Genomic DNA, 22,776 nt, shown 5'->3' with positions numbered 1-22,776 from the left:
ATAGATACAAAACATCCCACGTGTGAAAATTCTGCACACCCTGGTGACAAACTATAGTACTTTTTTTTTATCCATAGGCAACCCCCTAAAAACGTTTACATCCTGTGTCAATAGCTTACTGACTGGAATGGTACCAGCTGATTGGCATGAAGCCAACGTGATACCAATATTCAAAAAAGGGACAGGATACCTGGAAGCCACAGACTAGTCAGCCTAACATCAATAGTATGAAAACCATTGAAGAGTATGATAAGGGAGTTGGCATGATAAGGATGTGAAACTCCCTCCCACATTTGGTTGTGTCAGCAGGGAGTGTGGATAATTTCAAAAACGTTTTTAAGTGAAGTAAACACACACACTTTGAACTGCACTGGATGAACTGTAAAAGTGGTCAAGCAGCTGTATAAATGCTCAGATCACTTTTACTTTTAAAGAAAATCGCCAGATGAAAAGACTTCTATCAGGATTGTGTATGTAGCTGAAGCCATAATTCTGCCATAACCATCCCATTGTGTTTTTGTGTGTGTGTATATATTTATTTATACACACACACACACGCGCGCTCATAACTTTACATACCCTGGCAGAATTTGATTTCTTGGCCATTTTTCAGAGAATATAAATAACAGAAAAACTTTTCTTTCACTCATGGTTAGTGTATGACTGAAGCCATTTATTATCAATCAACTGTGTTTACTCTTTTTAAGTCATAATGGCAACAGAAACTATCCAAATGACCTTGATCGAAAGTTTACATACCCTGGGGATTTTGGCCTGATGACATGCACACAATTACACACAAGTTGACACAAAGGGGTATGAATGGCTATTAAAGGTAACCATCCTCATCTGTGATCTGTTTGCTTGTAATTAGTGTGTGTATAAAAGGTCAATGAGTTTCTGGACTTCTGACAGACCCTTGCATCTTTCATCCAGTGCTGCACAGATGTTTCTGGATTCTGAGTCATGGGGAAAGCAAAATAATTGTCAAAGGATCTGCAGGAAAAGGTAGTTGAACTGTATAAAACAGGAAAGGGATATAAAAAGATATCCAAGGAGTTGAGAATGCCAATCAGCAATGTTCAAACTCTAATCAAGAAGTGGATAATGAGGGGTTCTGTTGAAACCAAACCACGGTCAGGCAGACCAATTATAATTTCAGCCACAACTGCCAGGAAAATAGTTTGTTTGGGATGCAAAGAAAAACCCACAAATAACTTCAGGTGAAATACAGGACTCTGAAAACATTTGGTGCGGCTGTTTCAAGATGCACAATAAGGAGGCACTTGAAGAAAGATGGGCTGCATGGTTGAGTTGCCAGAAGAAAGCCATTACTACGCAAATGCCACAAAGTATCCCGCTTACAATACGCCAAATGGCACGGAGACAAGCCTCAAACTTTCTGGCACAAAGTCATTTGGAGTAATGAGACCAAAATTGAGATTTTTAGCCACAACCATAAAAGCTTTATTTGGAGAGGAGTCAACAAGGCCTATGATGAAAGGTACACCATTCCTAATGTGTAACACTGAGGTGGATCGCTGCTGTTTTTAGAATGTGTGAGCTACAAAGGCCCAGTAAATTAGGTCAAAATTGATGGCAAGATGAATGCAGTATGTTATCAAAAAATACTGGAGGAACATTTTACATTCATCAGGCAGGAAGCTGCGCATGGGATGTACTTGGACATTCCACCATGACAATGATCCAAAACACAAAGCCAAGTCAATCTGTCATTGGCTAGAGCAGAATAAAGTGAATGTTCTTGAGTGACCATCTCAGTCTCCTGCCATATCTGGGGAGATCCGTGCAGTTCATGCAAGACAACTCAAGAATTTACAGGAACTGGAGGCCTTTTGCCAAGAGGAATGGGCAGCTTTACCATCTGTGAAGATAAAGAGCCTCATCCACAAATACCACAAAATATTTCCAGCTGTCATTGATGGGGAAAGGGTACATAGTACATAGTATTAATCTGGGGTATGTAAACTTTTGATCAGGGTCTTTTAGGTAGTTTCTGTTGTAATTATTATTTTAACCCCTTAAGGACGGAGCCACTTTCTGAGATTTGGTGTTTACAAGTTAAAAAACGTTTTCTTTTGCTAGAAAATTTACTTAAAACCCCCAATCATTATATATATTTTTTTCTAACACCCTTAAAAATCTCAATAGGTGACGTTTAAAAAATTCTACAGGTTGCATGTTTTGAGAGGAGGTCTAGGGCTAGAATTATTGCTCTCGCTCTAGCGATCGCAGTGATACCTCACTTGTGTAGTTTGAAGACTGTTTTCATATGCGGGTGCTACTTATGTATGCGCTCACTTCTGCACGCGAGCTCGGCGGAATGGGGCATGTTAACGTTTTTTTTTTATTATTATTTTATTTTGTGTTTACATTTTTTTGTTTTTTTCCAAAAAAATGGTGTCACTTCTTTTTTTATTTCTATTACAAGGAATGTAAACATCCATCCAAACATGACAGGACTTCTTAAGTATGAGATCTGGGGTCAAAAAGACCTCGTATCTCATTTACACTAAAATGCAAAAAAAAATTTTTTTTTAAATGTAGTTTTGAAAAAAAAAAACTTCTCATTTTAAGAGCTATGGGCGGAAGTGACGTTTTGACGCTTCCGCCCTGTAATGGTATGGAGATGGGTGGGTGGGGGCCCTTCTCCCTCCGCCGATTTAAGAGTGATCTCGTGGTGGTTCTGCCACTGAGACAACTTTTATCTGAAACCGGACCGCTCACTGAAGAAGAGGATACTGGGGTTATAGCAGCTAGCTGCTGCCATAACGGTATCCCTCTTCAAAGTGCTGACAGCTTGTCGTGAGCCTGTCCAGAAGTGGTTAAAAAGAGTAAACACAGTTGATGATAAATGGCTTTAGCCAAACAATAACCATGAATGAAAATGTTTTTGTGTTCCCATTCATATTATTCTCTGAAAAATGGCCAAGAAATCATAAATTCTGCCACATATATAGTGTGTGTGTGTGTGTGTGTGTATATGTATGTGTATATGTATGTATATATGTATATGTATGTATATATATATGTATGTATATATATATATATATATATATATATATATATATATATATATATATATATATATATATATATATATATATATATATATATATATATATATATATATATATTGTAAGGGATCTTCCCGGGGTAGGGTGTGTTTGGACACAGTTCACAGCAGACTTGGAATTTGATAAAGCAGATCTTGGCGTTTATTCGTGGTACAAACAGTCCAGCAAACAAAATATACAGCAACACCGTGCTTTCTAAGTACAACAAAAATAAAAGTCCTAGCCCGGCTGGGCGCTTACTAACAGGTTCTGCTCACCTATCTGACACTTACAAACACAGCGTCTTTCGCCTGGATATCGCAGGGTGAGTTTTAGCTCCAGCAGTGGCTGTGCTTGCAGCTTCCTTCAACACACAGATTGTTCATTCCCTGGCTGAGAAGCAATCACCTGCAGACCCTACAGAGCCTTTAGCTTCCCAGGCTAATTAGGATCCAAGCTCACCTGATCCCAAACCCAGAACTGGATCGGGGGATGTGGAATGACAGGTCCCTCTACCAAACCTACCTGCCATTCCATATAAACCCAGGCCCGGCAAAATTAAATAACAACTCAGCAGCATATCGCTGCTGAGAAACTGATCCATCCTGGATTTACCATCTCACACTGTGTAGCAACCTAGGTGAGATGTACACCCCCTCGATCACTTCTCCAGTGACATGTCTACAATATATATATATATATATATATATATATATATATATATATATATATATATATATATATATATATATATATATATATATATATTATACAAATTGACACTAGCGAGGTGGTTAAAATAAATCCCTGTGTCACCTCAACAGAATGAAATGATCTGCAGCTTCTGGTTCATTTATTCTGTGCCCATTCATAAGTACTGAACTCTTTCTTTCCTCTGTTGTGAAGGAAGGAGAGGGATCAGCCATGTAAATAGTACCTTGTGATTTCTGTGAAGATAAAGCACAGAGATCAAATGGTACCCAGCTTCTCAGATCGCCGATCTGCTGTTGAAAAATGTACAACAGTAGCTAGTGGTTACTAAGCCAAGTGGTTTTATTTCTTGAATTTGCTTTAAAAATGGATAGCTTATCCAAAATAAAAATAGTTTTTATGCTGCAATGCTTCCTTCAAACTGGTGCTGCTTCCATCAATTTTAATTTGCATCACAAGCTTCTGGGTTAAATGAATGCCCATATTTTTGAGTTCTGCTCTATGATTGCTTAAAATGGAAATCCAGCCAAATGGTTAAATGTTTTACTGTGGAAAAGCCATGTGGGGCCACTGTCCTGCACTTTTACACAGGATAACTCCATGGTTATTTTATTGTTAGGAAAACTCAGAACTTTAATATAAATTTACAAGAATTCTGTATGTGCAGTGTCTTTAAGCTCTACATGTCAGGCAAGCTAACTATATTGTCTTATCTTGCATGTGAATTGTTGGAATGATTGGTTGGTCTGTGTAGTCATAGTAATTTTATATGCAAAGCCACTTATTTGTTTAATGAAATCCCTATTTATTTTACAAAATGAATTGTTCATGTGTTGTTTTTTTTGTTTTTTTAATTTAAGCCCAAATGTGGAGAGGTGACACCTAGCTGCCCGCTGCTTTGTGATTTGTTGTATGAATCGGAGTATGATAGCCAGTTATGGATGCTCTACGACCAGAACAAAAGACAGATGGGAGCAGGAGATGCCTACCCACATCAGGTATAGTATAAGAGAAAGATTTGTCATACTTATATATATTGTGATGATATTTTTTGTTTTTCTTCCCATTTTGTTGATCTCCTAGTTAAATATTTAAAGGATTCCTTCTTTTTCTCTCTGTGGGGCAAGCTGATGGTTGTAGGGGTGGTTCTGTTGTGCTTTATTTATTTATTTATATATATATATATATATATATATATATATATATATATATATATATATATATATATATAATATATAAATATATATAAACAGACTATTGCTGTGAGTTGCTAGCAAAGGGGTGGCGGTGTTTTTACAATGCATGGTGCAGGTTTCCCCTTTCTATATATGGGAACACAGTTGCCCTGCATAAAAAAACCATAGGGTTGCACAGAGACCTGCAGAAAAAGGCTGATATAATGCATTTTTTCCACTTTGCTCTGCCCAGTAGCTGCCCGCTGCAAGAGGCGCCTTTTCTTTGTTTTTCTGTTGCCCGCTGCAAGAGAGTGTGAACAAGGCACACAGAAAACTATTGTTTTCTATGTGACCTTGTGGAGAGTCAAGGTTTTCTTGTGCAGAAAAATGCAGCTTTCAAATTAAATGTGAACCATCCTCACTCCCTCCGTCTCCTGCTTGGCTTTTGGCAATCACGGGCAGTGGCCCAATCAGGAGTGCAAGTACCTGGAGAGACAAGGCACTCATGGACATTGCTTGATAGAGAGGGGGCTTGTCTAAGTATTGGGGGGTGGGGGGCTGCTGCACACAGGTTTTTTGATCTTCTTGCATAGAATACATGAAGGTAAAAAACCTTCTGCCTTTACAAACACTTTAGAGCGTAAACCCACTTATTGAGAAAAAAAAACATTCAGCTCTATGTACATTACAGGGATTTTAAAGTGGTTGTAAACCCTGTACAACCACTTTTACCTAAAGGTAAGCTTATATTAAGGCTTACCTGTAGGTGCTATAAATATCTCTTAAACCACCACAGTTTGGGAGATATTTACAATAAAGCTGTGCGCCGATGTCTACGGCACATGCGCACTCTAGAAAGGACAGATCATGACATTTCTAAAGGGGGTCATGCCGTGACTGACGGTTCGTGGCTCTGGAAGGAAGGGGGGGGGGAGATGGACGCTCACGGCTAGTGGGGACAACGGTGGCATTGCAGGCTTCGGTTTCAGGTAAGTGACACATAATGGGCTATGCAATGCATAGTAGCCAATTATTCTTTACCTTTGCAGGGAAATGGAGGAAGTAAAACCCATCAGGGTTTATTTCCTCTTTAAGAAACTTTGCTGCAGATGCCTACCTTTTTGATATTCTGAAGAAATCATTGTTTGTTTCTATGTGCAAAGTGAATGTGAACGGGTGTGATTTTATAATTCTCAGCTGCTGCACTTGCAGGGTTCTAATGAGAAAATTGACCAAATCTGCATGATTTCTCTATGGGAGTATCTCCCAAAATGCAATTTTTGTTGCAGAGAATGCACAAAATCTGATTTGTGTTTTAAGTTCAGACTTCTGTGAAAATCCATAAACCAATTGCACAAGCAGGAAATTACATATCTGGGGGGCATTCCATTTACCATGTGTGCAAAACCCCTCCAGGTAGCCATATTGCGTTTTTATAGAACATTACAGCGCTGCAGATTAAAAGGGAACAGTCATTTTTATTAACATTCAATTACAATATGACTTGTGTAGCAATTGTATACGCTATATAATTTTATTTTATTTTTTTTTCCCACCAAAATGGAGTTACCCTTTTTTTAAGCACACATGTGAGTTTCAGCAGTGCAGTGATAAAAGCAAGGATTTGCAGTAACCTATAACAAGCAAACTTTATTTTGAGGCCTCATCCACACCAGGTGTTTTTTTGATGTTTTTACAGTAGCTGTTTTTGGCAGTAGACTTTTTTTTTATTTTTTATTTTTTTTCCTACAGTCATTAAAATCTCCATCATGTCATCCTATGTGTCCATGCACACACAGGCTGTTAGCAGTTTTGGGCAGTGGCGTTTTTGAGCGGTAAAAAAAAAACCCCCAAAACTAGTGGGTTCTGAGAGACTTTTTTTTTTTCAGCTGTAAAAATGCTCTAATGCTGATTAAACGTCACTCACCAGCATTTTTTTATGTTTTTTTTTTTTTTTTTTTTTCTTTCATTGATCCATTGAAGGAAAAAAAAAGCTAACCCGTTAAAATGCTAATAAACTCTAAAAACTCTATTGCAAAAATTTTTTGAAAAACTCACCGCAAAGCTAATGCTGTTTTTATAATGTTATTTTAACGTCCAGTGTGCATGAGGCCTTATAGTGGTCATGTAAATAAAGGATCATTCCTGATTTTGTTACTGCACTTTACTATTCCCTACCTGTTAGGAAGGGACAATAAGGTCTCTATTGGTTACTACTTTATGGGTACATGCAGACTGATGTGTGAACTGCTGACATTGCATTTGATTTTTGATTTTATTTGCCATAAACCTAGTTTACGCACTGCTGCATTTAACTTGTGCTTAATGTACAGTAACTGAATGTCTGCAAGTCCTATTCAGGTGTGATGTAACACGAACATGTCTATATTTTTCTTTGCATTATATAAAAAAAAAGTCTACAATTAGTGTGTTTAATAATCCTATAGTAGCTGGAAATACTGTATGATTTCAGGATGATGGGGTTAACATTGACTAAGGAATAAAGCAAGTCAATGGGGTGTCTACAGAGCGTCCTATTACATGATCTTTGATCTTCTCTATGGTCTTTCCTTTCAGTATGCTGTGAAACTTGAAAAAGGAGATTATACAATCCGAATGCAGGTCCGCCATGAGCAGATGTCTGAGTTGGAACGATTGAAAGACCTTCCTTTTGTAGTTTCTCATAGAATGTCAAACGCTTTGAGTTTGGATGTTTTTGAAAGTCACAGTTTGGCTCTTTTGGGAAAGAAAAAGGTCAATACAATAACTTTGCCACCAAAACACAGCCAGCCTTTCTTCGTTACAATGTTGCCTGATGATAAGTAAGTGGTCGGTGAGCAAACCGTGCATTTTTATAACAAAAATGTTTAGATTTTTTCTTTCACCCATTAAGGGTCACAACTTGGTAATGAGCAACCTAGGGTTATACTGCTGCCTACAGCACATAGGAAACTAAAGGCCTGCTGCTTTAACCGCTTAGCGACCTCCCCATGCAGATATACTGCGGCAAGGCGGCCGCTCTGTGCCAGATCAGTTGCCTTATTATTATTATACAGAATTTATATAGCGCCGACTAAAATGTTTACAACATTGGGGTAGACGTTACAATACAATTCAAGACAAGGGGACTCAGAGGGCCCTGCTCGTTAGAGCTTACAATCTAGGAGGGAGGGTCAAGTTATACAAAAGGGTAATAGCTGTGGGGGATGAGCTAATAGAGACAATAGTGAAGTTGTTAGATGGAGGCAGGATAGGCTTCTCTGAAGAGGAAAGTTTTCAGGGATCGCCTAAAAGTGGATAAATTTGGAGACAGTCTGACAGATTGGGGTAGTGAGTTCCAGAGGATGGGCAAGGCTTGGGAGAAGTCCTGTAGGTGGACATGGGAGGAGATGATGAGGGAGCTAGAGAGCAGGAGGTCTTGGGAGGAACGAAGTGGGCGATTAGGTTGGTATTTTGAGACTAGGCTAGTGATGTAGCTAGGGGCAGAGTTGGGGATGGCTTTGTAAGCAAGTGTTAGTATTTTGAATTTAATTTGTTGGGCAAGTGGCAGTCAATGGAGGGATTGGCAGAGAGGGGTAGCAGACACTGTGCGGTTTGTAAGGTGTATGAGTCTGGCAGCAGCATTCATGATGGACTGAAGGGGGGATAGTCTATTTAAAGGTGAACCAATGAGGAGGGAGTTGCAGTAGTCAAGGCGAGAGATAACCAGGGAGTGAATCAGGAGCTTTGTGGTTTCATTGGTTAGAAAGGGACGTAGTTTAGAGATGTTGCGGAGGTTGAGGCAGCAAGCTTTGGAAAGTGATTGGATGTGGGGCTGAAAGGAGAGTTCAGAGTCCAGGATAACACCTAGCACCCTGACATGTGAGGATGGGTTGATGGTTGTGCCATTACTCTTGACAGAAGTCAGGGGAAGAGGCGCGTGGGGGAGGAAATATTATAATTTCAGTTTTGGACAAGTTGAGTTTAAGGAAGTGTTGTGACATCCATACAGATATGTCTGTTAGTAAGTTGGTGATGCGTGAAGAGACTGATGGAGTGAGTTGAGGGGTGGAGAGATAGATTTAAGTGTCGTCAGCGTAGAACTGATATTGAAAGCCATGAGAGGCTATCAGCTGACCCAGGGAAGAGGTGTAGATTGAAAATAAGAGGTCAAAGAATAGAACCTTGGGAGACTCTGACAGAGAAGGGAAGAGGAGTGGAGGAAGTAGAATTGTAAGTGACACTGAAGGTGCGTTGGGATAGATAGGATGAGAGCCACTGCAGAGCACAGTCAAGGGAGACCAAGGGAGTAAAGTTTTTTGAGGAGGAGAGGGTGGTCAACCGTGTCAAAGGCAGCTGAAAGGTCCAAAAGTAGGAGTACAGAATAGTGTCCATTGGTTTTTGCAGTTAGTAGGTCATTTGTGAGTTTTAAAAGAGCAGTTTCTGTTGAGTGTTGAGGGCAAAATCCAGATTGAAGGGGATCAAGAAGGTTGTTTTTAATGAGGTAGTCACTCGGTTGTAAACCAGGCGCTCAAGAAGTTTAGAGGAAAAGGGGAGCAAGGAGATAGGGCATAGGTTGTTAGGATTGGTAGGGTCCAAGGATGGCTTTTTAAGTATGGGGGTGACCAGTGCATGTTTTAGAGCATTGGGGAAAATGCCAGAGGTGAGGGAGAGATAGAAGATGTGGGTTAGAGAGTGTAGTATAGAGTCAGATGGCGACTGTAGTGTTTGAGAGGGAATAGGATCCAGGGGGCAGTTGGTTAGGTGGGCGTTAGAAAGGAGTTTAGCAACTTCGTCTGTAGTAGCAGTCTTGAATAAGGGGAGTGTTGAGAGTACCTGTTGTAGTGGGGTCTTAACTGGGGGAGATACCTGTAGAGTGGAGATTTCATCACGGATTGGTTCAATCTTGTTTTTGAAGTGATTAGCAATCTCCTGGGCAGTGAGTGAGTCGGTGGGTGGAGGCGGTGGAGGACAGAGTAGAGAGTAGAACGTAGAGAAAAGTTTACGGGGACTGGACGAGAAGGTGTTAATAAGTTGTAAAGTAGGTCTGCTTGGCAGTGTGGAGGAAAGAGTAGTATTTTTGGAGGGCAGATTTGTATTGGTTGAAGTCTTTGAGAGACTTGGTCTTGTGCCACAGACGCTCAAGAGCGCGACTACGTTTTTTGAGAATTCTAGTGTCATCTGTTTGCCAGGGTTGTAGGGGTCGAGGTCTGATTCTGCATGTAGTGATTGGAGCGAGCTTGTCCAAGGTGGAGGACAGGGTTTTATGTGATCTGACATGTCTGGATCTGGGGCGCGTGCCACTAGCAACCTGCTCCCACTGTGATTGGACACAACGGGAGCCAATCAGTGGGTCTGGCGGACCCAATGTCTGCCGGGACTTGCTGAATGTTCCAGAGATCAACAGAATGGCATTCTACCTGTGTAAACAAGGCAGTTCCCAGTTCTTTGAGAAGGGCAGACAGAGATCTTGTGCTTCTGCTAAACATGAACACCGATTTCTTTCCATAGTAAAAAGGGAACACAGTTAACCCTTTGATTGCCACTGATGTTAACTCCTTCCCGTGACATTAGTACAGTGACAGTGCGTACTGTGTGTTTTTGGGGGAACCATCCTACCCAAATTTTCCATTACAGGACATAGGCTGGATATTCATTGACCCTGGGTTATAGGCTGGTACCTTCTGATGACTGGGCATACCCCTCTAACCCTACCCCACTACTTGAGACCTACATTTTTTGCTAGTGTGCTTGTTTGTAAACCACAAATTATTTCAGCCCATTAACATATACAAACTGATTGATTTATAAACAAATGATGTGGGAATATTCATATAAAAAAATCATGTGGGGGGGGGATTCATAAAACTGAATGCACAAATATAAATCCTGTGCAAGTGTTGCACAAAGTATCCAGGCTTAAAATTGACCCATGCAGTAATATTTAGTGTATATAACAAGTAATAGTGCTCCAAACAAGGTATTGCATGCTTCAAATAATCAAATATAAAGCTTCATATATATCACAAAAATCTTCACCATATATGTTAATTGCATGGTGAATATCCATGAGTGAAACCTACACCAGTCACAGAAATGAAGTGGCAGTACAGTGGTGTAGTGGTTAGCACTCTTGCCTAGCAGTAAAAAGGGTTGCTGGTTCGAATTCCAACCCAGACACTACCTGCCTGGAGTTTGCATGTTCTCCCTGTGCCTGTGTGGGTCTACTCTCGGTACTCCGGTTTCCTCCCACACTCCAAAGGCATGCTGGTAGGTTAATTGACTTCTGTCCAAAAATTGGCCCTAGGATATGAATGTGAGTTGGGGACCTTGGATTGTGGGCTCCTTGAGGGTAGAGACCGATGTGAGTGTGTGACGCATATGTGGAACCCTGTGTAAATTGACAGCGCTATATGGGTATCTTTAAATAAATAGGGATAATTTGTAGATCCGCACCCACACTCAGTTTGAACTGGATGGACTAGTGTCTTTATTCAACCTTACCAACTATGCAACTATCGACTCTCTAATAGGTGTTTAACCTGTGGTCCTCCAGCTGTTGCGGAACTATAAGTCCCATCATGCCTTTGCTTTTGGGAGTCATGCTTTTAATTGTCAGCCTTGCAATGCCTTATGGGACTTGCAGCTCTACAACAGCTGGAGGACCACAGGTTGAGCACTCCATTGCCCCCAGTCTCTTCTTCCTCCCAGGAGTTAGTCTTATCACATGTCCATTCTCAGCAAATTTTTTTTGAAAAACAAGAAGAAACCATCTTCATTGCATAAAACTGCCTTTTATTAAATGAGATATTAACAAGAAGCAGCACACTGAAATGTATTTGGTGCCATTCCTGACACTAAAGAGGAACTGCAATATCTTTTTAAGCTGTGCTGATTCTAGCTGCATACACTGACAGTGAAAAGGTAATAGTGCTGCGCTGTGTAAGGCCGCGTACACACGGGCGGACTGTTCGCCCAACTTTGTCCGCTGAACAGTGTTTCAGCGGACAGTCCGCTCGTGTGTGGGCTTCAGCGGACAGTTTCAGCGGACAGTCTGACGAACAAAGTTTTTCGGAATTTCCGTAAGACAGTCCGCTGAAACTTGGTTTTGTCCGTCCAAACTTGGTTTCAGCGGACAGTCCGCTCGTGTGTAGGCAAGTTGGACGGACTAAGTATCGCGCATACTCAGAAAGGGTTTACACGGCCGAAGGTTGCATTGCAGTGTATAGGACGTCGTTTTTCTAGTCCCGTCGTACGTGCCGTTCACGTCATCGTGCACGCTTTCAGCGGACTGTTCGTTCATCGTGTGTGGTCAAGTCCGTTCATGCAAATTTTGAGCGGACTGTTTGTCGGATTGTTTGACGAACAAAGTTGGGCGAACAGTCCGCCCGTGTGTACGCGGCCTAAGGAAAAGGGGGGGAGGGGGCAAGGGGAAAAAAGGGGGGGGAGTGGATGGTCGGGGGTGGATGGAAAAAAAAAGGGAAGCTTCATAGTGACCATCATATGTTGTCATACGCTGTAACCTTACAGTGGTAAGGTAAGGGGACATCCACCCATTTATCCCACGAAGGGGAAAGGAGGAGTGTGCCACTGAATTGTTTGCATGATTTGCACAGCACAAAATATGGCTTTATCTGTTGCCTGAACAACACGACAGCAATAGTTGCACTGCTTTTACTTCCAGTGTTTTCATCCATGCGACCAATTACTTGGATTTATTGGCACTTATCACTTTATTTATACGGATTGCTTTACGGATTTATTTTTGAATGTGATTATTTTATTTGATCATTTTATTGGTGTGTGCACTAGTCACTTTACTGGAGTGTGCACTAGTCACTTTCAGTCTTTGAAGTTTTTTTGCACTTTTAGCACTTGTTAATGTATCTTATATAGATCCCTATGACACTTTGATTCACAATTTTTATCCATCAATTGCTGTTTGATCTTTCATTTACCATAGGGAATATACAATGTGTTCACGATTAATTATCTTTATGGTGTAAAATATATATATATATATATATATATATATATATATATATATATATATATATATATATATATATATATATATATATAAATATAAATTTTTTTTTTTTATCCACCCCCGACCATCCACTCCCCCCCCCCCTTTTTTTCCCCCCTCCCCCCTTTTCCTTACACAGCGCAGCACTATTACCTTTTCATTTGTTTTTATTGGGGTCAGAGTTTTCCCCTTTATCAGTGTGTGCAGCAGTAGCCCATCTTCCCTTCATATACCTATAGGGTCCAGCGCAGAGGTACTACACACAATACATACACTGACAGTGACCACGCAGCCCAATGGGACAATGATGCAGCAAAAAAACCTGGTGTCTCGTTTACGTCTTCAAGGATGGATTGGCAATTAATTTTTGACTTTTTTTGCTTATTAGAATATTCACACATGATCTGCATATAAATCAGTTTTAATATGTTGATTGGATGATATGATTTATGGTTTAGGTTTAACCTGATATGTTGATGTAACCTTTGGGGCTAGCACTTTATGTATTTACTGTCAAGAAATATTGTTTTTATACAGCAGCAGCTACTTTTCATAAGTAGCGAGTCTGTGGTGCAGACACATTTTACATTCACATAGGTTATAATTTTACCTTGGATTTTTCAATCAACTCTTCACTGTGTCCTATTCTAGAAAGATTGCTCTGTTTGCCATAAAACAAAACTAAAAAATGTTCAAACACATAATATGTATATGAAAAAGTCCCAAAATGGTGAAACAATTCTAAAGTTCCTTTTTGAAATCTTTCTTCGACAACACCGCAAAGTGAATCCACCAAATATACTAAATTGACTCGCCAGAGGTAAATGCTGGTAATATTCTAAACTAGCTAATAACCCTCTGGGAGTAACAATCTGCAACATCCGCCACTGTTCTCCTTAACCACTTAGCAACCAACCCATAGCCAAATGACGGCTACAGGGCGGTTGCTTAACTCTGGGAGGGCGTACTATGACGCGCTCACGTGCCTCTCGGGGCGTGCACCCAAGAACATCCGTGAGCGCCAGGTCCAGAGGACCGTGATTACTCCATCAAATGGAGCATTTTACTTGTAAACAAACTGGCGTCATGATGCCGGTTCCTCTCTGTGTACTGATTGGTACATTGTGAAAGGAGAGGGGTAGAGAGCGGATGGCAGCAGCGCTGTGGGCTGGATCTGTAGTGCCCATAGCGCTGCTCTGTGACAATTGCAGTCACATCCAGCCATCCCTCCATGCCCTGCCATACCCAGCTTCTGTATGTTGCCAGGCTGCCGAAGTCTCACACATGTTATCGACGTGCTCAGGAGGAGTAGGAGAGTCTATTTTGGTGTGTCATTTTTGGTATGTACATGTTATGGGTTAGAAATATTGTATAAATGGACACCTTTGTGTTAAAAAAAAAAAAAAAAAATGCGTTTTAACCACTTCCCGCCTGCCGGCTGTCATATGACGTCCTTGACTTTGTGCGGGGATATCTGAATGATGCCTGCATCTACAGTGCCGCCGCTGTCTACGTCTCGGGCAAATATCTCCTAAACCGTATAGGTTTAGGAGATATTTCTTGGACCTACAGGTAAGCCTTAATCTAGGCTTACCTGTAGGTCAAAGTGGTTTTTAAGGATTTACAACCACTTTAATGGTACTCAGGGCCAGCTTCATCTCTACGCTTAATTGTAGAAAGGTAAGAATTCTGCCTATGATATATCTCTGAAGGTACCAACCCTTGGACTCACACCAGGAAACATAAGCTTTCCAGGTTCTATAAGATATAGCTCTAGAAGCTGGCTTCCTAGCATTAATCAAAGTAGAGAGAACTGACCTGGAAAGCCGTTTATTCAGAATGTGGGTCTCAATAGCCAAGCCGTTAAATTTAGCGTTCGTAAAGTAGGATGGAATATTGCCCTCTGAGATGGCAGGTCTGGCCTTAGTGGGAAGAGCCCTGGACCCTCCACTGCCATCCTTATGATCTCTGCGTAAAATGACCTTCTGGGCCATGCTGTTGCTACCAGTATTACCGATTTTTTTTTTTTTTTTTTTTTTTTTTTTTTTTTTTTTTCTTTCCAGCTTGATCCTGCAAAGAACTTGAGGTAGCAACTGAATCGGGGAAAAGTGCATAGATCAGTAAAAACTGATCCCACGGGGTCGCCAACGCATCTGTTCCGTATGCAAGTGGGTCCCCTGTCCTGGATGCAAAGTTGACTAGCTTAGTGTTTGAATCTGGATGCTAGAAGGTCTACGTCCGGACTCCCCCATCTTTGGCAAACAGCCTGAAACACCTTGGAGTGAAGAGACCATTCTCCTGGGAATAACTGCCGACGACTTAGATAGTCCACCTGCCAATTCTCTACTCCCGGAATGAAAACTGACGATAGGCATGGGACATTCTCTTCTGTCCAAGTTAGAATCTGGTTCACCTCTCTCTGAGCTGAGAGACTCTTGGTGACCCCTTGTGATTGATATATGCCACAGCCGTGGCATTGTCGCACTGGATCCTGGCAGGACAATTCTTTATCCTGGAGGTCCAGGTTTCTAGAGCCGGATACACTGCCAGAATTTCTAGGATGTCGATGGGCAAGGCTCCTCCTCAGCCTGAAAAGCTGGCATCTGTCGTCACTACCTTCCAGATAATTGATCTGAAGGACTTTCCCTTCAGCAGGTTCCAAGATAGTAACCACCAACTGAGGCTTTGGGACACTCATGGGGACAGCCACATTGGCAAGTTCAAAGCTTGAATTGTTTTGTTCCAAACAGACAGAATACTGCTTTCAGTTTCGAATGGAATTGAGCATAGGGAACTGCTTCGAATGAAGCTACCATCTTCCCTAACAACCTCATGCAAAGGCGAATTGAAGTATTTCTCTTCAACCTGATCATCCTCACCAGCTCCTGTATGGAGCTGATCCTTGCGGGAGGCAAGAACACCCCTTTTCTGGGCTGTGTCTATGATCAGGCCCATATACTCCAGCCTTCTTAGTGGCTTTAACCACTTCAGCCCCGGACCAATTTTCAGCCTAAGGACCAGAGGTCTTTTATGCAATGTTGTACCCAAACGAAATTTGCGTCCTTTTCTTCCCACAAATAGAGCTTTCTTTTGATGGTATTTGATTGCCTCTGCGATTTTTTTATTTTTTGCGATATAAATGGAAAAAGACCGAAAATTTTGAGAAAAAAAAGATATTTTCTACTTTTTGTTATAAGAAAAATCGAATAAACTCAATTTTAGTCATACATTTAGGGCAAAATTTATTCAGTCACATGTCTTTAGTAAAAAAAAAATGTCAATAAGCATTTATTTATTGGTTTGCGCAAAAATGTTATAGCGTCTACAAACGAGTACATTTTCTGGAATTTACACAGCTTTTAATTTACCACTGCCTATCTAATTTCTTGAGGTGCTAAAATGGCAGGGAAGTACAAACCCCCCCCCCCCCCCAAATGACCCCATTTTGGAAAGTAGACACCCCAAGGAAATTGCTGAGGGGCATGTTGAGCCCATTGAATATTTTTTTTTTGTCCCAAGTGATTAAATAATGATTAAATAATGACACCAAAAAAAAAAAGTTTACAAAAAGTTGTCACTAAATGATATATTGCTCACACATGCCATAGTTATATGTGGAATTGCACCCCAAAATATATTCTGCTGCTTCTCCTGAGTACGGGGATACCACATATGTGGGACTTTTTGGGAGTCTAGCCGCGTACGGCCCCCCCGAAAACCAATCACTGCCTTCAGGATTTCTAAGGGTGCAAATTTTTGATTTCACTCCTCACTAACTATCACAGTTTCGAAGGCCATAAAATGCCAAAATAGCACAAACCCCCCCCCCCCCCAAACTTTTTTTGGAACCCTAAACTGCTGGGGACGCTAGTATAGATCTGATCAGATATTGATCTGTTCAGATTCTATACCACTACAGGAGGTTTATGCTTTGCGCGTGGGTGTTAGCGGTACTGGCACTAACCTAGCGCTGCCTGGGGCGACGCAGACCTTGACCCTAAAACCTAATTGATATCACCCGCCGGGTGATCAGGGGGTTAAACCTTTATTGGGTAATAAATGGTGGGTGCCCTGATGCTATAAAAAGCAAACTAACCAGCATCACCAGTGACACTTATACTGTGATCGCTGGTGAAAGGGTTAACTAGGGGCAATCAGGGGGTTAAAACCGTTATTGGGTAGTATATGGGGGTACCTAGCGCTATAAAAACCTGGCGGTGAACCTAAAAAAATAACTAGCTACCTAGCGACACTAATGCAGCGATCAGAAAAACGATCGCTTAGTGAGACTGGCAAAAGGGGTGAAAGGGTTAACTAGGGGCAATCAGGGGGTTAAAACCATTATTGGGTAGTATATCGGGGTACCTAGCGCTATAAAAACCTGACGGTGAACAATAACTAGCTACTTAGCGGCACCAGTGACACTAATGCATCGATCAGAAAAACGATCGCTTAGTGACACTGGCAAAAGGGGGTGAAAGGGTTAACTCTAGGGGCAATCAGGGGGTTAAACCTGTATTGGGGGGTGGTAGGGGGCTACCCTGGACCTAACACTAACTGCCCTGACAGTTTTTTTACTTTTACAACTGACACTGAATGCAGTGATCAGAAAATAAATGATCACTGCAATCAGTGACACTGTGACTGGGGGGGGGGCGGGGGTTTGTGTGCCTTTATGTGCCTACGTGTCAGTGCAGTGTTGGTGCACACTTACTTTCTCTCTTCTCCTCGTAGTCAAAAAGACCGCCCGAGGAGAGTGACATCACTTCCTCCTGCCTGTGTTTACACTACACACGCAGGGGAAGCTTCTCATTCGCCAGGAGCGATCGCGAGGGGATGGCCAGAAACCAACGGCCATCCCCTCATCCCGAATCGCTCCTGAAGCGAAACGGACTGCCGCAGCCAGCGGCACGGGTACGTGCTTGTGCCTGTCCGCGTCATTCTGCCAACGTATTTTTACATGCGGCGGTCCTTAAGTGGTTAATGTCACTCTTACAGCGTGCATTTGTGACTGAAAAATTGAGGCAACCTGTATTTTTTTACACCTTCGTAGCGAAACTTTGCTATGAATCTACAGGTATAATAGCATCTTATGAAATTAAAGTCCAGTTTAACTTTGGAAGCAACATTAGAGCAGCTCTGTGTAACTAGATATTTTATATTTTGTCTTGAACAGAATACCTAAAGGTGCTGGGCCAGGCTGCTACCTCAGTGGCACTTTGACGCTTTCCAAAACAGAACTTGGCAAAAAAGCGGTGAGTTGTGTGTGTGTGTGTGTGTGTGTGTGTGTGTGTGTGTGTGTGTGTGTTTTTTTTTTTTTTTTTTTTTTCCATATTTTCTAATTTTGATCAGATTTTATTACCATTACCACAATATAGCTAACTGTGCTATTATTTGTCATGTAGTTTTACAGATTTAAAAATATCATTCTGCCGTTTTTCTCATCTGTTTCGTTAAAGTGACTAGAATGATTTTAAAGTTCTTAAATGATCTTTGTCCACAGGTCTGTAGATGGGCAAATGCTTTAGGATGCATTCTGCTTTTACTTGAAATCAGTCTAAAGCCTTCAGCTATGTAGTGCAGGGGCCTGCCTGATTGCATACAAATTATAAGAGTTTAGGTTTGCCCCTCATATTATATGGCTTTGGTAAAGTTAAATTGTATAAGGAAATTGTATAATTTTATGGGCAGCCTACGATCATTCAAAATTAATTGACGGTGCATTTAATCGGTTGTCAATCTCCTTGTAAGCGGCATCGGTCTGCTTCAGGCTGTTTTGCTTTCTTATCAACTTGCCTGGAGAGAGACACAGTTATGGCACCAGCAAAAGCCTGTAGAGACATCCCCAAAGCACCCTCAATTCCACTTGCCTGCTTGTCAAACCAGTGTTTTTGCAGTCCTGTGTTTTTGGGGCAATTGAGTGAGCATTCATTATTCGCTATTCTGATAAGAGATGTTAGTTGGCCAGTGTTATAATTTTGAACAGTAGTCTGGCTACTCTCTTTTGATGGCACCAGAAGGCTGTCGTACTGTGTGCATTTTCTCTGTCCTTTCTTTTCCACTTCCACTTTCTTTTCCTGTGCTGGACCTAAAGAGATCTGAATGGAAACAGAGATGATTCTAAGTTCCCACCCCCACATTAGCTGTCATCGCTGACTCTTGAACATGTCATTTGCCTGGCTGAATCTTTGACTTGGGATAAGTATAAAAAGTCAGAGTTGGTCTAAAGTCCTTGTCTGTCTGTACACTTGCTCTGGGTTAATTGCCCAGAAAAAAGGATTGTATTACAGCCAGACAACGTACATTTTCAGGAGGGGTTGGTAATGAGTCTGTTTCACTCTTGGTGGCTTTCCTTCAGGGTTTTTTCATCCATGCTGCTTAAAGGCCTGTGCCGACGGGCTTTTGTTCACTTCATACAGGTTTTACATTCCCATACAAGTCTATAGTACTAAAATGTGTTAACAAACCACCTGCGCTCAGCGTCAACCGATCCTCTGTGTAGACTGCAGCAATCCAGTATCTGTATAGCCAGTATACCAAAGCTGAGCTAAAAATGGATGAGTTATCTCTAAATCTGTTCATGCATCAAATCCTTAATAAAACAAAATCCTATGCAATAATCAAATTTGATCATTCAATGTGAAGAATATATATATATATATATATATATATATATATATATATATAATGTGTGTGGTGTTTTTTGTTTTTGTTATATTTTTCCTAGATAAAAATTCATATCAAATTTCATCTACCTTCTATAAGTGAATAAAGTGTAATCATGCAAAAAAATAAAATTAAATTGATAAAATGTAATAGAATGTCCCAAACCAGTGTCTTGACAGACCAAATAACTCTAAAGTTTTGTACCATATCCCAAACCAGTGCTATGACAAGTCTTGACCACATATAATATGCCTCAAAGTACTGCACCACCTTCAAGTTTGCAAAAACACCTTTCCAGAAAAATCAGACCTCCATCAGTCCAGCAGTCCAATTGGTCCATGCTAGATTGACCTACGATGTGGTCAATCTAGCGTGAATGAAAGGGACCAAGGACTCGGCTGGGCCAGCCTGGGATGTGTCACCAGCAGCTCATACCCCTATTACGCTCCTGCGCTTTCCAAGAACTTGCAACAGACTACCTCGCCGATCTTGTATAAAACCATTAGAAGAGAACCAACACAAACTCCATGGCCCAGTATAGCATAAAAAACAAATATATTACTAAGTAAAATTACAATCACAAAGGAATAATAAACTGCACCGCCACCCAAGCTGCAGCGTGCATGATGGCTCTGCCCAACACATTTTATGTCCTTTATAAAATAATTTGAGAATGATGCAATACAAGTTAATTATACAAGTTTTAATATTGTATAGGGCTATCAAACTTAAATAAAATTATTAATTTGGAATAACAATAGTACAGTTACCGTATAGAGAGTAATATGGGAATCTTTTATCAGTAAATATATGTGAAGAATATAATCATAACAATTAATAAACCTGGTGTAATTTGCATAAAGGAAAATTAATAATATGTCATATATTAAAGAATTAGAGATGCAACTATGTTGGATAAATCGGTCTGTATTGGGATGTCCTGGAGAGACACCCACCCAACCAGGGCCAAGGTCCGGCTATGTGGCCCGGCTTTTCCCGGATGAATGGACGTCCCACCAAAACATCCCCAACATAACTTTGGGTCGATTTGTTTCTAAACAATCATTTACTTCCAAAGAGTAATTCAATATAAGAATGGAATAATACATACCCACTATTATACAGATCTAGAAATGAAGTTTAATAAGTAGGAAAAAGGGGTGGGATCTAAAAGGAAGTTGGAGGGAATGAGGGGTCTCCAGAGTGAATCGATTGTTCAAATATACAAGGCATCATATAACATTAGTGTCCGTAAAGGTGGTGAGCTTCATCAGGGTAAAAGGTGAGAAGTCAAAATCTGGCTGTAGAATGTATGTTATCCATGAAAGCCATATTGTTTCAAATTTAACTAGTTTATCGAGTATGATTGCCTCCATTTTGGCGTGGATCATAGCTTGTGTTACACATTGTTTTACCGACACTTCACAGAGCATGTCTGACTTCCAGGCTTTAGCTATAGATTGTTTTGCTGCCGTTGTGACATATAGTAGGCGTTTACATTTTAGCTATGTTTCGCGGTTTATTATTTAAGAGAGCCACCGATGGATCAAGTTGTAAAGTAGTATCAAACAATGTAGAGAGAATATTAAATATTTTTGACCAAAAGGTCTGGGCTATTGGACAAGTCCACCAAATGTGTAGATGTGTACTTGGGTCACTACAGCCTCAAAAACATTGAGGGGGGTATTGGGGAAGGAATTTTGATATTCGTGCTGGCACTAGGTACCACCTGGTAAGAACTTTATAATTTGTTTCAAGGGCTACTATGTTTGGTGTGGAGGATTTTGTATTTTGCCAGATTTGTGCCCAATCGAATGTGTCTGAAGATTTAAATCGGCCTCCCATTTAGAAGTATAAGAATGGGGGAGAGGAGGTTGTATGTGAAAGCAGTTGGGCATATAGGTCTGAGATAAGTCCTCGTCTTTGTGGATCTGATATACAAGCTCGTTCAAAGGTAGTATAGTTTGGAGTTGTCAAGTTTGTGGGGGCATTTTGGGACAAAGTTTTTAATTTGTAAATATCTAAATGTTTCATTATTTGGTATATTTGTGAGATTTTTTTAGTGTGCGGAATGTTATGATTTTATCAGATTCGTAAAAGTGATGTATTCGTGTAAGACCCACATTTATCCAGGCCACGAAGGAGGAAGGTAAAGTCCAAGCTGGGTAGAAGGAGGGACTGTGTAAAAAGGAGAAGAGTGGGTAAGTGGAGATTGGAGACCAAACCGGGATTGGAGTCTATCCCCAATGGAGAGGCTATGTTTTGTGCCTGGATTTGTTATTGATCGACGTTGGAATGATGAAAGCCATAATAGATTCGATGTGGAAAGAGGATCACAGTCCACCGATTTCTATTGCTACCCAAAGAGGAATTTCTTTTGTGGCATGGTACTTGGCTATTTGTGCTAATTGTGAAGCATAGTAATATTTCGATACGTTAGGAACACTTGGGCCTCCACGGATTCGGGGCAAAAATAGGCTAGGTTGTGGTAATCGTGGTTTAAGCTTACCCCAAATAAATTGGGCTGATTTGCGCTGCAGTATACAGAAAAAATGAGCAGGAACATGTATAGGGAGAACTTGGAACAGGTATAACATTTTTTAGGTAGTATTGACATTTTAACCACAGTGATTCTACCCATCCATGCGAACGGTAAAGAAGACCATTTTTTCATTAAGGTAGTTAGTTGAGTTAGCATGGGTGGATAATTTGCAGAGTATAAGTCAGCTGGATTAGCAGTTAATGAGATCCCTAAGTATGATATATGTTTTGTCGACCATTTAAATGGAAAGGAGTCTTGTAATTGTTTTTGTAATTCAGATAATGAAATATTTAGGGCTTGTGATTTATGTTTGTTTGTGCTGGTGACCACCTAGTTCAAGGCCTTTTATATTGGATCTAATGAGTTGGGCTAGGGGTTCAAATGCTAAGGAGAATAGAAGAGGGAATAATGGACAACCATGCATGGTTCTTCTTTCAATGTTGAAGGGGTCGGAGCGCTAACCCGAGTAGGATACATAAGCTTTTGTATTTTGATAAAGAGAGAAATCCATTTCAGGAACCGTTCTCCAAATACCCATCTATGAAAAATGGCAATAAGATAAGACCATGACAAAGTGTCAAATGCCTTTTGTATGTC

At 40.8% G+C, this 22,776-nt stretch overlaps 1 protein-coding gene across 3 annotated transcripts in view; it reads left to right on the top strand.

The window, feature by feature from the left end:
• Nucleotides 1-22,776, top strand: part of TPP2 (tripeptidyl peptidase 2) — a 118,119-nt gene that overhangs the window by 58,072 nt on the left and 37,271 nt on the right. For all 3 annotated transcript variants that reach the window (XM_077482935.1, XM_077482934.1, XM_077482936.1), the window contains exons 21-23: nt 4,649-4,786; nt 7,541-7,785; nt 18,148-18,226. In XM_077482935.1, the coding sequence (XP_077339061.1) occupies nt 4,649-4,786; nt 7,541-7,785; nt 18,148-18,226 (462 nt within the window). The remainder of the gene's footprint in view (nt 1-4,648; nt 4,787-7,540; nt 7,786-18,147; nt 18,227-22,776) is intronic.

Source organism: Lithobates pipiens, unplaced genomic scaffold, assembly GCF_037356315.1.
Source record: "Lithobates pipiens isolate NorthernLeopardFrog02 unplaced genomic scaffold, aLitPip1_a1.2 Scaffold_16, whole genome shotgun sequence".
Lineage (NCBI taxonomy): Eukaryota > Metazoa > Chordata > Amphibia > Anura > Ranidae > Lithobates > Lithobates pipiens.
The sequence above is the reverse complement of the archived record's forward strand: the minus strand, read 5'-3'. Positions and strand labels throughout refer to the sequence as shown.